Source organism: Triticum aestivum, chromosome 2B, assembly GCF_018294505.1.
Source record: "Triticum aestivum cultivar Chinese Spring chromosome 2B, IWGSC CS RefSeq v2.1, whole genome shotgun sequence".
NCBI classification, from domain to species: Eukaryota; Viridiplantae; Streptophyta; class Magnoliopsida; order Poales; family Poaceae; genus Triticum; species Triticum aestivum.
The window spans coordinates 627,661,028-627,676,393 of record NC_057798.1 but is presented as its reverse complement, the minus strand read 5'-3'; the positions used below and the strand labels follow the sequence as shown (position 1 = coordinate 627,676,393).

The window sequence follows — 15,366 nt, the reverse complement described above, 5'->3', positions numbered from 1 at the left end:
CGGAGAGGTGCAGGTTATAACCACCGAGGCCCCCGAGTTGGAGAGGACGACAGACGCCAGCCCACTTCACCTTGCATTGGCTGGAGTGGGTGTCTTTGTTGACGTATAATGTGTTGCCTAGTCTTTTTCATTAGATCGGTCTTTTGGTTGCATTGGCTAGAGCATGCACTTCTATATGGTATCGGAGCCAAGAGGTTTTGAGTTCAAGACTCGGCTGGCGTAATTAAATTGCAGCCCACTTTCGGTCCACGTTTAGGCCTACTTCTACAGTCTTTGCGGCTGACCCAGAGGAAAGCACGAATCACCGATTCGTACCAACTTGGCGACCAGTAGTACTCATCGACTCGGCCCTTTTAGCTATTGTACAATTCTAATCCACACATATTTCATACTGTTTTACAAAAGCGTGAAATGCAAGAATATTATTGAAATAATTCTGTTATGAGCATGAAACCAGAAAACCTCTTACAGTGAGTGAAGTGAACAAAAAATTATTCAATTACCATTATAAATTAGAAACAAGTTTAGGCCACACAGCTAGTTCAAACAAACTTCACGAAATATATAGTTAATATGCAGTAGATCATATACATATCCTAGACCTACTACTCCCTCCGTTCCGAATTACTTGTCTTGGATTTGTCTAGATACGTCCGTATCTAGACAAATCCAAGACAAGTAATTCGGAACGGAGGGAGTAGATGTTGTCACATTCTGATGTCCCATTCTGCATCCATTCTTGTAAGCGATATCGACCCGTTGACAAGAAATCACTTAGATTAATAAGGTTGTATGACTACGAGTTGCAGAAAGCGGTGAAGCCAATGGCCTGGTGAGTGGTATGAATTGAATAAAATATCATAATAAGCACGGTCAATCAAATATTGGGGTCAGCATTAAAAAATAGAAACCATGGGATATGGCCACAATGAATTTTATTGAGGTCCTGACGCCAGAAAACTATACTCGCTGGTCCAAGCTACTGGCTGACTATGACTAAATAGGAGTGTGCCTTTGGCTCGCAGTATTGAAAAAAGATAAGCACGGTACAGGTAGACTAGAGTGGCTGGTGGAGTACCCAACGGCTAAACATGGCGTAGCACCTCTCGGGCTCATACTGAGGCGCCGTGTGCCCGCCTCCCTGCAAACGCCAATCCGCAACAGCAGCTTAAAACTGGGTAATCCACCAGTGACCACGCGCGCCACATACGCACACAGAAAATGTTCCTACCTTTACGGTCGCGAAGGTCATGTTGTTAGAGTAAGTTATGGTGAATCTGCATGCAAACCCAACCCAGGTAAGAGAAAGCAAAGGAATCACTGTCAGCTGGAGAAAGAAAAAAGACAGAGCATGCAACGCAACGAGAAGGAAACGAGGACGAACCCGGCAGACTGGCCGTCGAGATGCCACGCCCTCCAGTCGTCGACGATGGGGAAGCCGAGCGACCTCACCCACGCCTGCGTCCCCAGGTGCGGCACAATCGCATCGTGGTCGCCGCTGCCGACACCAATCAAAAAACTCAGTCAGGTTCCGGCTTTCAGCTGATCAAATATCCGAGTTTCAGTAGCAACGAACGAACAAACCACCTTATTACCTGTACACCAGCGCACGGTAACCATTGACGGTGACATTCCGGTGGTACTTGATGCTGCTCCCGATGTCCACGGCGTACGGCAGGTCGCCGTCGTGGCACCTCACCCACTCGTCTACGGTGCCGTCCTTGATCCCCAGGGCGTCTCGGGTGAGCGCGTCGTTTGCCCAGAAATACGACAGGTAAGCCGTGTAGCTCTGAATCCACAGCGTGGAGGTCAATGGCGTAACACCTGCAATTGTAGAGGTCTGTATATGCATGATATGCTGACTTACATAACAGCCAAGTGGTACACGAGGTGGCGGATGTTTCACTCGTCTCCCCGTCACGATCACTGCTTCCTCGCTGAGGGTCTTCCGACTAGCACTAGCTGACTTGTCTGTCTGGGTGCCTGGTCCAGGGGATGCAAGATAGCAATTGTCTAACAAAATTTGTGCCGTCATAACTTCGGAGCGTAGCTGCAATTTGAATTGGGAAACAGCACATAACCTTGAGTCCAGTAATAACTGGGACTTGGTACACAGCTTGAATGTACTCCCTCCGTTCCTAAATATAAATCTTTCTAGAGATTTCAGTATGGATTACATACGGATGTATATACATATAGTTTAGACTGTAGATTCACTCATTTTGCTCTATGTATAGTTTATATTGAAATCTCTAAAAGACACTTATATTTAGGAACGGAGGGAGTGTATTTGTAGGATATCTCGTTCTTACATCATTGAAAGTGCCCAGAGCTTGGGCACACGGTGTATTTGTAGGTTTCCTGTAGTCTTCTCCTTGGCAATGCTCCAGTATCGTCTTCCATGATGAAGAAGAGAGAGACAGACAGACAGAGAGTAGCATGCATATCACTCGGAGTGCAGAATTTCTGTGTGCATCATAACGGACAAGATGAGCTTAGTTACCTCATATAATTGATCTGGTATTATACCAACTCCATGTGCATATGACACTTTAGAGCTTTCATCAATGATTTCACCCGTCGCCGGGTTGCCTACCAAATATCCCTGGGAGAGTGAAGAAACTTGCATAAATATGACATGCATATGCAACAAACTCTTTTTTTGTATATTAGTTTATCTTAAATCAAATTTATAAAATTTAATCAAATTATTTAAAAACATCAACATATACAATACCAAATAAATATAATATAAATGATATTTCATGATGAATCTGACGATGCTAATTTGATATTGTGAATAATAATATATATTTTTATAAAACTGGTTAAACTGTTAAAAGGTTGACTTTAAACAAAACTAATATTCCAAGGAAAAAATGGAGTACTAATGTATAGATAAATGTGTTGTGTATAACAAAGGGCTATTAAGTTGAGCTACAATTGTAGTTGGTCTATAACACCGTTGTGCTCATTTAGAGCATAATGACCCGTTATTTTCATGTGCTCCCTCTGTTTCTTTCTACTAGGTATATAAGTTTTATCTTAAGTCAAACTTTATCAAGTTTCACCACGATTGTCAAAAAAAATATCAACATTCACAATATTAAATCAATATCATTACATGCATCATAGAAAAAAAGATTATATTGTATATCCTCAGTCTTGTACATGTTGATATTTTTAATATAAATTTGGTCAAATGTTATGAGTTTGACTTAATACAAATTTTATTTGTGAAGTAAAAAGAAACGGAGGAAGGCAACAATGGAGTTCTTTATGTGCACACTTATAACACGAAGTACTACCATTCAATTTGGAAAAATAACATTTAGCGTCCACAACACCCCATCCATTTTGGTTTTGTAGGCATACTCAAAAGACCAGAATTTTCACTTTGGAAGGAAACCAAAACATTAATCGCAGTCATATTAATTTTGATTCTTATTTTGTTTTTAAATATGGAATCAACTAGTGCTTGAAGTAGGGGCGACAAGGCATGTTGGACTAATACGTGTTCAAATAGAGTATTTATTATGTTCTCCTTGATTACACCTTTACCAATGCACATTTACTTAGATGAGGTGCTAAGGGCAACTCTAACTGATCCTCTATCCGGCCGTAGGGGGGGTGGGGGGGGGGGTAAATACGGTTCATGTTGATGTTGTTGTCGTGTGCCACCTGTGATCACATTGCCATGACATTTGAGGCTCATGCCTTTGTTTTTCATTTTTATAACAATTCGGTTGTTTTCGTCTTCATGCCCCATCCAACACTTTACATTATGTTCTTGTGTGCATTGAGCCTAATATTGTCATATTGATATATTGCTTATTATTGAAAAAATATGAGCCCCTACCACTTGGAGTCGGGCGGTGGTTTTGACCTCCGGCTTCTAAGATTATAATTTCCACTCACGCAAAAAAAAACATGATAGTCGTACATTGGAACCCTTATAACCAAAAGTGTCTTGTTATATCCAAACTCCTAGCGATAGATATATACTCCATGGAATTTTTTTGCGAAAATTATTGTGGTTACCTTCAGATTAAGGGTGGGGCTCCTTCCAGCTTCGATACCTGTAGAATATAAAGCATGGATATAGAGTCAAACCAGGGAAATCTAATCAATTATACATTTAGGAATCTAAAATAGTAAGCCATGTTTTTATGGGTTGCAAGTTGCAATTGCGCAATTAACCGCCATCTCTTTGGCAAGAATGTTTAGGGGTGCTTTGTGCTTGAAATTTTGTGATAATAGTTCCAGACCATATTCGGAAAAAATATACAGCATGAATATATAGACAGCGTCCATACATACCTTCCGAGATCTTTTGAGCGATAAATGGTACAAGATGTCCAGCAAGGGAGTCTCCCCCGAGGTAGAGAGGATTTGTGAGGAACTTGGGATGGTCAGTGAGCCACTAAACGTTGTCACGTGGATTGAACTAATTAGTAAGTACTCAATCTCTCAAAGAAAAAAGAATTAACCAGTACTCAATCGAAGTAGACTAATTACTGGTCGAGGTCGCTACGATACCTTGAGGAGGAGTTCATGGAGCTGCAACGAGGTGGATACTTCCCCGACATCGTAGCCTTCGGGTCGTCTTGAAAAGGAAAATCCTGCCCCAACCGGTGTATCGACGAAAAGGATATTTGCCACCTACATGAAAGATGGACGCTGTCAAGACAGGACAGGAATGAACTGGCCTCGCATAAGTAAGCAAGCAGTGTGCAGAAACTGGACCGACCTTGGTCCATGAGTAGGGGTTGATTTGCAGGCGCGGTATGGTGCCGTCGTAAGGCTCTGGGACGAACTGGAATGGACCTGCAGTTGCCGTGCACATGTATGGAATAATATGATATGGTGTCGGAGAGGTACATGAGATTCGACGCTTCAGAATGCAGAGAAAAGAAGTACCGATCTCTAAGGCGAGGCCGCTGAGCACGGAGCAGCGGTTGCCACCCGTGAGCCAGAGGAGGAAAGGGGCGTCCTCCGCGCCGGCCTCGGACTCGACAAAGTAGTAGAACAGCTCGGTGCCGTTGTCCTCGTCCACCTCGACGTACCTTGTGATTGAGGAGCATTAGCAGGTTATATAACTTACCCGATGCAGTCGATCAAGGAGATCGCACCTCCTACCGCCTTGGTGCGTGGAAAAATATGCTGAAGAAGAAAGCGAGGCATGGCTACCCAGTCTCGAGGTGGAAGGGGAGGCGACCCGGCAACCCGGGGAGGCTGGTCACCACCCTGGAGCTGGAGGCTGCGCCGGCGACGGCCAACTGTCTTGTGGTAACCGCGGTCCAGAGGAAGAAGCAGAGCAGCAGCAGCAGCCGCCCGTCCATTCTACTTCCTTCTGCGATATTTTGGTTGCTCTCTGCAAGAGGCTGGTATAGGTTGATGACAGGGCGCTAGGCCACGGCATCGAGACCTGTCACCTGTGGTGGTGGATAGGCGACAAGGCTGGCCCATATACACCACCTGCCGTGGCGGTCCATCAATAATGTGATCCGTATTGATGAACTTAGAGCAACTCTAACGGGGCTGTTAGAATAAATCCGAGGTACACAGAACAAGCAATCACAGACAATGGCGACACCGAGATTTATTAACGAGGTTCGGCGAACTCGCCTACTCCCCGGGACAATGACTACGGGCGCTCCTCCCCGAGATACCGCAACATCGGCTACCCGGGCGCCGGCACAAGCCGCCAGCCCCCCCTTGCGAGCCTGTCGCTATCTAGTCGTCATAGGTTACAACGTGGGGTGCCTCCTCATATATAAGAGGCCAAGGGTACAACGTGTCCGACTCCGACACTACAAGTATCCTACCCACACTACAACACCAAGTCCAAGCGTAACCCAACTAGTACAAAATATTCGACACAAACACAACAAACTCCACCTTGGCGAATATTCTCCACCACCTTGAATTTGTCCATGCGTCAAACTTCCATGTACTCCGGACTTGTGTTGTCCTCTTCGTAGCTTACTGAGAGCTACTCGACGAGTCTGCCCCAGACCCGCCGCCGCCGTGAGACCCCGCTGCTACTCCCGCAACTCCAGTCTCCGTGACTCCACCTGCAATAGTGCTACCTTGCAACTTGTAAAGATGCGAAGCCGTCCTCCCTCCAATCATCACGGTCACCTCATCTTCCATGATTCTCATGGTCTTCCTATCCCGATCACAACGGAATACCATACCACCATCATGAAGAACACCAAGCGAAATTAGATTCCTCCTTAGCCCCGGCACATGCCTGACTCCCCGAAGCATCCGCTCAACTCCGTCAAACATCTTGATTTTGATGTCACCTACTCCAGCAACACGATAACCTGTGTCATCGCCGACATAGGCTAAACCAAACTCACCAGACTTGTACGAAGAGAATCACTCCCTGTTAGGTGTCGCATGAAAAGAGCAAGCTGAATCCAACATCCACGCTTCACTTTTGGTTGACCGCCTGTCTGATACTATGAGGGCATCACTACTGCTGTCTGAGTCATCACCATGTGTTGCCTTATTAGCACTTTCCCCACTATTGAGTTCTGGACAGTCCTTTCTCATATGTCCCCACTGCTTACACTTGTGACACTGTATATTCTTTTTCTTTTTCTTGTTCTTCCCTGCCTCATATCCCTTCCGCCACTGCTCACCCTTGACTAGCAAACCTTCACCATGCGAGACTTCCACCGCGTTCTTCTTTCTCATATCATAAGATAGCAATGCCGCAGTAATATCCTCATTCTTGACGGTCTCTTTGCCGTGCGTCAAAGTAGTGATCAAATGGTCATAGGATGATGGCAATGAACAAAAAAGCAGAATTGCCCTATCCTCGTCGTCAACCGTCGCACCCAAGCGTGCTAGATCCGTCACGACTTGATTAAAGGCGTTCATATACTCCACAAGATCCGACCCCTCTTGCATCCTCATCCCATACAACTTTTGCTTCAGATACACCTTGGTCGTCGCAGTCTTGGACATAAACTGACTTTCCAGCTTCTCCCAGATCTTCTTCGGCGAATTCTCATCCATCACATGATAAATAACCTGGTCCGACAGACACAACCGTATAGTCCCGGCTGCTTTCAACTGTAACTCCTCCCAGTCATCCGCCTCCATCTTAGCTGGCTTGGCTTCCTGCAACAACGCCTTCAAGCATCCCTGTTGTGCCAACAAATCTTTCACCCTTGTCTGCCATAACCCAAAGCTTCCAGTTTCGTTGAACTTCTCCACCTCAAACCTGGTACCCGATGGCGCCATGGTCCTTTGTACGGCTGACCCTGCGAAAAATAACCTAGCAGTCTTCCCATGATCCCCAAGTACACAAACGAAACCTCCGCGTACTACTAGCGATTCAACTAGCTGGTCTTCACGTCACGTAGCTGCTTCTGTCTTGGCCCAACTTCCCAGATGCTAGCGAACTTTGCTTTGCCTAAGCCCTTTTGCTTTCCAATGGATGCAACCAGCGATGGATTTTCCTTCCGTGAATCTCGATCTGTTGCCTTTTTTTGTCCAAAACAAAGCTCGGTCGATACCTGGTTGTACACGACTCGTGTCTGGTCTTGTGCACCTCCGTGCGCACGCATACGTGCTAACCAGCTGCCACTTGGCCCATGACTTGCCTGCAGTCGTACGGCTTCTCCTCCTGGGCCGCAGCCCACACACCCGCCTTGGACGCGCGCGACACGCTGCCGCATCTCGCCGAGTCGCCGAGTCGCCGAGATCTCCACCTGCAGGTGCAACTCACCTTCGCATAGGCATCCAACCACGCGACTGCTTCTCCATCCTCTGAATCAACGCACAGCGGCCTCTCAAACCTTGTTCATGATACCATTTGTTAGAATAAATCCGACGTACGCGGACGATCCACCGAGGAACAAGCAATCACAGACAATGACGACACCGAGATTTGTTAACAAGATTCGGCGAACTCGCCTATTCCCCGGGGCAATGACTACGGGCGCTCCTCCCCGAGATACCGCAACACCGGCCACCCGGGCGCCGGCACAAGCCGCCAGCACCCCCTTGCGAGCCTGTCGCTATCTAGTCGTCATAGGTTACAACGTGGGGTGCCTCCTCATATATAAGAGGCCAAGGGTACAACGTGTCCGACTCCGACACTACAAGTATCCTACCCACACTACAACACCAAGTCCAAGCGTAACCCAACTAGTACAAAATATTCGACACAAACACAACAGGGGCGACCCATTTCGTCCGTTGTTGTTCGTTTGGTTCGGCGCCGACACAAAAGTCGGCCCAACACACCGACCTAAACGGACGCGCGTCCGCTTGGCGTCCGCCTGCCAACCCATTCCCGGCTCATTTTTGAGTCGGATTTGTGTCGGCGTGGACACGAAGCGGACGCGCGCGCCTTCTCCTTCCCCAGGCCCGCTGGTCGATGGCAGCCTCCACCATTTTTCTTCATTTCCCCCAAAAACCCTCACGCCCGCGCGCGCTTCCGTTCCACCCCCGCCATGGACGACGACCTCGACGCCGCCGCCGGCCTCACCTCTCTCGCCTCATCCAGCATGTCGACCGCCCCCTCCGGCAAAGGCAAGCCTGGCGCCCCCCGCAAGACCGCCGCGCCCAAGACGAAGAAGGCGCTGATGCCCGAACAGCGGGCAAGGGAGTCGGCCAAGAGGAAGGACCGGAGGCATGCAGCGGACGCGAGGGATGAAGCCATCGCGGCGGTCCCCGTCGTCGCGCAGCAGGAGGTCACCAACGCCCGCGTCGCGGCGACAACGAGGGAGATGCTCTATATGCTAAGGTTAAACCCTAGCCAGCACGGCCTCGTCAACGCCACCGTGGCCGCGGCCAGCACCGGCTCATCCGCGTTCCCTCGGATGGTGATGCCCGACTCACGCTGCGCATTGGCTTGCACCCCGATGCCCGGCTTTCACGTCTTCCCGCAGGCCTCCCGCCTCTTCAAGGAGTGCTCGCCCGAGGTGAGCGCGGTCGCGCCTTCCACGCCCGCGCCCGCGCCCATCGACCTCAACGCCACACCGGTGGCCGGTGGCTCATCATCCGGAGGCGCGAGGAAACGCACGTAGCAGATGCCAGCCGACGTGCTGTCGGGCGCACGCAACCTGTTCGATGGAATGCCGGCCACCGGCGACGAGGAGTACATGCAGAACATGATCTTCGAGGGTGGTGCGTAGGCTGCTGGCTACGATCCCGACGAGACACAAAGCCAGGAAGGCCAAGGGGCATTCACGCCGTCCGCTGGCTACAATGAAGATCAGATGCCTTCATGCATGATCAGGTCGGCCTGGATCTGGACGGCTTCCCTCCCGACCACGAGTTCCGGAGGACTATGGGAAAGAGGAAGAGGACGAGTGCGACATCGAAGGGGAGCCTTTGTTCAAGGACGAGCTCGCCAACCAAGCCGCCGGGGCAAAGCCAAAGCGCAAGAGCAAGCGGACCAAGGCATACATGACAGCCGAGGACAAGCTTTTTTGCGAGTGTTGGAGAGATATTGGGCAAGACCCCAAGACGGGCGCTGAACAAAAGCATTCATCTTTTTGGATTCGTTTCCACCTGAGTTCCATGAGCGCAAGAAGTTTCACCGTACCAAATAGTAAGCACGCGCGGGTGGGTGACCATTTCGAAGCGATGGAGGATGATCCAACAAGAGTGCAACAAGTTTTGTGCCACTCTTGAGAGCGTCAAGGCCCGCCTTGTGAGCGGCATCGGCATGCAAGACATGGTATGCTAGCAAGCCACCCTCTTTTGTGTCATCAAGTTTACACTTGCGTGTTCATTTTCATACTTTGCCAATATGCTTGCATGAAATACATTTGTAGGTATTTCAAGCTTTGGAGGCATTCAAGGTCCAACACAATGGCAAGTGCTTCAACCTCTCCCATTGCTTTAGGATCATTAAAGACGAGGAGAAGTTCAAGGAGCAATATGTGGCCCTCAAGTCGCGTGGGGAGGGAAGCAAGCCGTGGAGGAGGTTGGGGACGACGAGAAGGCTCGGCCGCGGGGGAAGACCTACTCCAAGAAGGAGGACAAGCGGGATGCGGCGTCGATCTCCTTGATCAGAACTGTGGAGGGCATGATGACCAAGAAGGACTCAAGGGAGGAGAAGCGCCTGCAAGACAAGGAAGAACAAATGAACGCCTTCATGGAGATCCAAAGAAGGAGGCTTGAGATGGACGCGGAGAAGCAAGTCAAGATTCTTGAGATGGAGGCGGAGAAGCAAGCCAAGATGTTAGAGATCGAGACCGCCAACGCCAAGACCAAGGCGAAAGAAGTGACTCTCGCGAGCATGATGACCGGGTGGAGATCATGAAGGTGTATCTCAACACCGCGTCGCCAAGGAAGAGGCCGTGGTTAGAGAAGATGCAGGCCGACATGCTCAAGTTCGACGACAAGTGATCTATGGTGAAGAGCGCCATCCTTTTTTTATGCCGGCAGATGTGCTGGCATGACCACGGGGCCATGATGCCGTGGTCGAACTCAAGTCTCACCCTTTTTTTTGTGTGATGGCATGTTCGGCCGCTGGCGAGTGCGCCAGCATGAACTGTGGTGATATTTTTTGAAGCCGACATTGTATGCCGACGCTGGCATGGTGTCAGCATGAGACATGGCCGCTAGCATATCTATGGGTGCGGGCCTTTAAAAAAAATTGAGTGCGGACATGAAATGGATCGGCGCATTGGACGCACTGCCGACCTAAATCTAAAACAGGGCGGGCGGCCGACCCAAACGAATAAAAGGCGGATAAATTCGCCGTCCATTTGGGTCGGCCCGTTGGAGTTGCTCTTATGAACATGGTTCAGATATTCCCTGCTGATTCTGCAACAGATATCACCATCATGGCATACTAGCACATATGGATTCAGAGAAATGCAAAGATTTTTCAAGCAACAGCTCCTTACATTCAGTCTTGGAAAACTGCTCTTGCCAGGGGGTCATTCTCCGAGTGAAAGTTAAGCACATAGAAGCTTCTAGTCAGTGAACTGAAGCACATTTGGGTTAATCCTTTTGTCATGGAATTTTCCTATAATTGGGATTGGTTTGTCTGTTAGTTTCTCTATTTTGTATTTTGTACTATATATGTTTTAATGAAATTGATGTAGAACTATTGTTCTATGGTTTTGGGTTCAGAAAAATAATGTGATCCGTACGGTCCGGTTCATATATTTTTTCCTTAAAAAAAACCCTTCCCTGGGAAACATGGCATTTGTGAACTTTTATGACAATTTCTTTAGGAATACATGGCAACTTCTGCAAAAAAGAGTTTTTGCTACGAAAATTAGTGTGTTCAATTGAATGAGTTGTCATGCTCCCAGAACATAAATTGTCGTGAAAAATATTCACAAATGCCATCCTTCCCAAGGAACATTTGCTGGATACCATTACCAAAAAAGGGCCTAATTTATATATTTTGATTTCATATAAACAAAGGAGTGTGCTACACGTCGGTCTGCTGATCTTCTTTAAAGATCAGCCGGGTCGCGAGCCGTCCGTCTATGATGATCATCGTACGATTCCTCTTCTCTGTTTCCTCCATTGCAGTAAAGTCCTTGTGGCGGTTGCAATAGGACCCTTGTCGTAGAGTATCTCCGGTCCGCGGACAACAATATTAACATTGCAACAAAGCCTTTGGAATTGCAACAAGATCCTCCCCTAACCTCTGCGCCTTCCATCATGAGTGTCGCCGGCTCGACCCGCTGCTTCCTGAACCCCGTTGTCGGGATCGTGTTTTACAGCAACGACGACGCCATGCGTGCCTCAGCTATATTGCCTCTAGTGTGCAGCACCGCCGACCCCTCAATGTCCGCTCTGCCACCTCGCCTCCACTCGTCGTGGCCAGATCCGAAGAGCCGCCCCTGCCAGACTGCCTCGTCCACCTGCCTCGGCTTAGGGCCGCCTCGTCCACCTGCCTCAACTTGGGCACCTCTAGGTTAGCTCGCGGGCGAACCGTAGCCGCCCCTGCGCCAGCGCCCCGGCCAAGCACACCTCTTGTTCGCTGAAGGGATTGCAGCAAAGGCCATGTTTTGCAAAGCTAGCCTATGGTATGAGTTATTGAGGGTTGTTTGTTCAAAAGAGAATCGAATGTTTGTGGAGGCGGTCGACGTGAGCGTTGTTATCAGCCTATTAGCCAGGTGAACCGAAATGTTTCCGATAGAGAAATCATATGGTTTGTACAACAGAATGTAGATCTACAACTACTAGCAACTCAATATACTAGCTATTTACATCCTTAGGATGCTAACATCCACAGACCATGCATGATCAGCATAGGGTTCGACCCAACAAATGCTGGAACCTGAAATTCAAGTGGCAATCACTACTAGGAAAAGGGCTATAGATGATATTGACACTAATGACGCATCAGACATGTGGTGCGCCACTACTATATACTAATGGCGCACCATGTGTTGGTGCGCCATTAGTGTCCAAATACTAATGGCGCATCGCATCCACAGTGCGCCACTAGTAACAAATTTTCTTTTTTAAAACTAGTAATGGCGCATCAGGGGATAGTGCGCTATTACTAGTTGAACTAGTAATGCGCACCAGGGGATAGTGCGTCATTACTAGATGGACTAGTAATGGCGCACCACATCCACGGTGCGCCACTAGTATTTTTTTTCAAAATTTGTTTTATTTTTTTTTCAAAACTAGTAATGGCGCACCAGGGGATAGGGCGCCATTACTAGTTAAACTAGTAATGGCGTACCACATCCACGGTGCGCCACTAGTAACTTTTTTCCAAAAAAAATTTAATTTTTTTTCAAAACTAGTAATGGCGCACCGTGTGTGTGGTGCGCCATTACTAGTAATGGCGCACCACTCCCACGGTGCGCCATTGCTAACTTGGCCCAAAAACTCCATCGAATGCACCTCCCACCGGACCGCCTTTTCAGTTTTAGAAAAAATAAAAGAAAATGATGGAAACGTCAAAAAAATAAAAGAAAATAAGTTTCCCATGTGATATGTCGTGTAGTTGTTAGGAAAATTTACAAATATTAATTTCGACTTTATTTGCAAAATCTCTCAGGAATTTGTAAAATGGGCATAACTTTTGCATACTAATTCGGATGAAAAAGTTTTTTATATGAAAAATCATCTACTCGAAAAGTTACATCCGAATTTAACCGGGGGAACCTCGTTAAACATTTTCAAAATCCTCAAAAACCTAACAGAAAAAAGTTACGGGGCTTTTAAGATCTGGAGGCAAAAAAATTCAAAAAATTTCAAACTTACTAGTGGCGCACTGTTTGCTAGGTGTGTCACTAGTAACAGAAAAAAAATTAGTTTCGAATTTTTTTTGGGATTTTTTTTCAAAATATGATACGTAATATGAACGGAAGTTTGAAATAATTTTTCAAAATTTCATCACACTCATAAACATGAACAAAGTCTTAAACATCAACAAGGTTTAATAGGATTGATATGCTAGATATATCAACAAGTGCCTATGAGATGAGCTGGTGCTGGGGTTGGATAGAACTCTGAAGTTAAGCGTGTTTGGGCTGGAGTAGTGTGAGAATGGGTGACCTTTTGGGAAGTTTGACCATGGAGTGTGATTTGACCAGAGATTGAGCTATAGTGATCCGAGATTAAGAAAAAAAAATTGAATTTTTTTGAAAAAAATTGTTACTAATGGAGCACTACAGGTGCGCTATTAGTATCTGGTATACTAATGGCGCACCAGTGGTGCGCCATTAGTAAAAAATACTAGTGGCGTGGTACTAGTGGCGCACCAGTAGTGCGCCATTAGTAGGCAAAACTGGTGCGCCACTAATAGGCCTTTTCCTAGTAGTGAATGAAAGGAAATGCTACAACAGTAGACCAAGTTCATTATAGTTGTGTATTAGAAAGGAGGTCAGCAATGATAAGGCACCTCACCACACCAATAGAGGTCTTCAGTGAAAATATAGCAACATCAGCCACACATTTGCATGACCCCCGGCCTTCAACCATACAAAGTGCGGTAGACCTCACTTGCTATGCACTCGATGAGCTTTTCTCCAGGAATCAACACCTTTTGCCATGCCTGCTTTATCCACGGAATGGACCATCCCATAATCCACGAGCACATCAGCTTAATTAATATCATAGGATCATTGATTATTTTCTTTTCAAAAATCATATCATTTCTACATTGATCTCCAAATAGTCCAAAACATCGCAACAATGCCAACTAAAAATAATTTTCTGCTATCCTTCGAGAAGCCTCTAAGCCAACTTCCAAAGCAGTCACACAAATTAACATAATTGAATTAAGATCAAAGGCACATTTTAACAAACTCTAGGTAAGCGTAGCAATCGAGCAATGTAAAAAGAAACATGTGATCATACTTTCATCTTGACCACTAAAGACACAAAGTTTGCTCGACTATTGCATCATTGTGAGGCATACATCCATAATTATTAAAGTATCCAAATACATGTAATGCAATTGTGTAAACACAAAGGAAGAAAGAAAGAAGAGAGAGAAAGAAAGAAAGAAAGAAAAAGGCATCACCAGAAGATAATAAGATTACATGACTACAAACATAATAACCTATTATTAAATTGCCACCCAAACTAGTTGAATGTATCCAGAAAGAGAGAATAACATGCATACCACTGGGAGTGCTAAAATTTCTGGTCCATACAGATATATGGGCATACTGGATCTAGATGTGTTTAATTGCCTCATATAATTGATCTGATATAATGCCAAATTCATGAGCATATAGCACTTTAGAGCTTTCATCAAGGCTTTCACTTGTCGTCGGGTTGCCTACAAAATAGTCTTGGAAGCTAGGAAACAAACATGACTATTGTGGTGAAACAGTGCGAATGATCAGTAACAACCTTTCTCAATGATAATGATGGAATACAAATATTTACCCATGAGGGGATGCATCGCATAGGCGCGACATTTCACACGGAAGCAACGAAGCAATGCATTGGTTCCTAGAGAATAGGGGGGTGCGTGCGCGTCTCATAGGGAAACCGTGGGTCGGTTATAAGTGTGGATTATCTCTTAATTAGTGTGTACTAATTAAATCTCAGCACTCCCCCTAATTTATGCTTGTCCATGTACCTTCGTTATTCTTGAAAAAAAATGTTCATACAAAAACCCTTTGAAAAAAAATACGAGGAAATATAAATAATATGCCATGAAAAACTCCTCACAAAAGCACAATGGGAAAATAAATAGAAAATTATCATATCACAATGCTTGTATTACTATTGCTCCATTAAAAACCTTCTATGAGAAACCATATAGAAAACACTCATGAAGGAAAAGAGTTCAATATGAAGGATCCTGAGATCTCAATAGTTTACTGTTCAAGAGTGCACTCCGCCTGAACCTTGCAAATAACAAATTCATCTCGTACCAATTTCACTAAATTA

At 46.4% G+C, this 15,366-nt stretch overlaps 1 protein-coding gene across 1 annotated transcript; it reads right to left on the bottom strand.

Moving 5' to 3' along the window:
* Positions 1–837: 837 nt before the first annotated feature.
* On the bottom strand, positions 838–5,449 carry LOC123046386 (serine carboxypeptidase-like 18). The gene is made up of 13 exons (XM_044469744.1): positions 5,191–5,449; positions 4,921–5,066; positions 4,751–4,827; positions 4,540–4,662; positions 4,321–4,423; positions 4,042–4,079; positions 2,504–2,605; positions 2,313–2,396; positions 1,868–2,050; positions 1,596–1,789; positions 1,385–1,498; positions 1,232–1,277; positions 838–1,141 (listed from the first exon to the last, which is right to left on the bottom strand). Exons 1-13 carry the CDS (start codon positions 5,340–5,342, stop codon positions 1,058–1,060), a joined length of 1,446 nt encoding a protein of 481 aa, XP_044325679.1. The 5' UTR covers positions 5,343–5,449; the 3' UTR covers positions 838–1,057.
* Between the last annotated feature and the right edge of the window lie 9,917 nt (positions 5,450–15,366).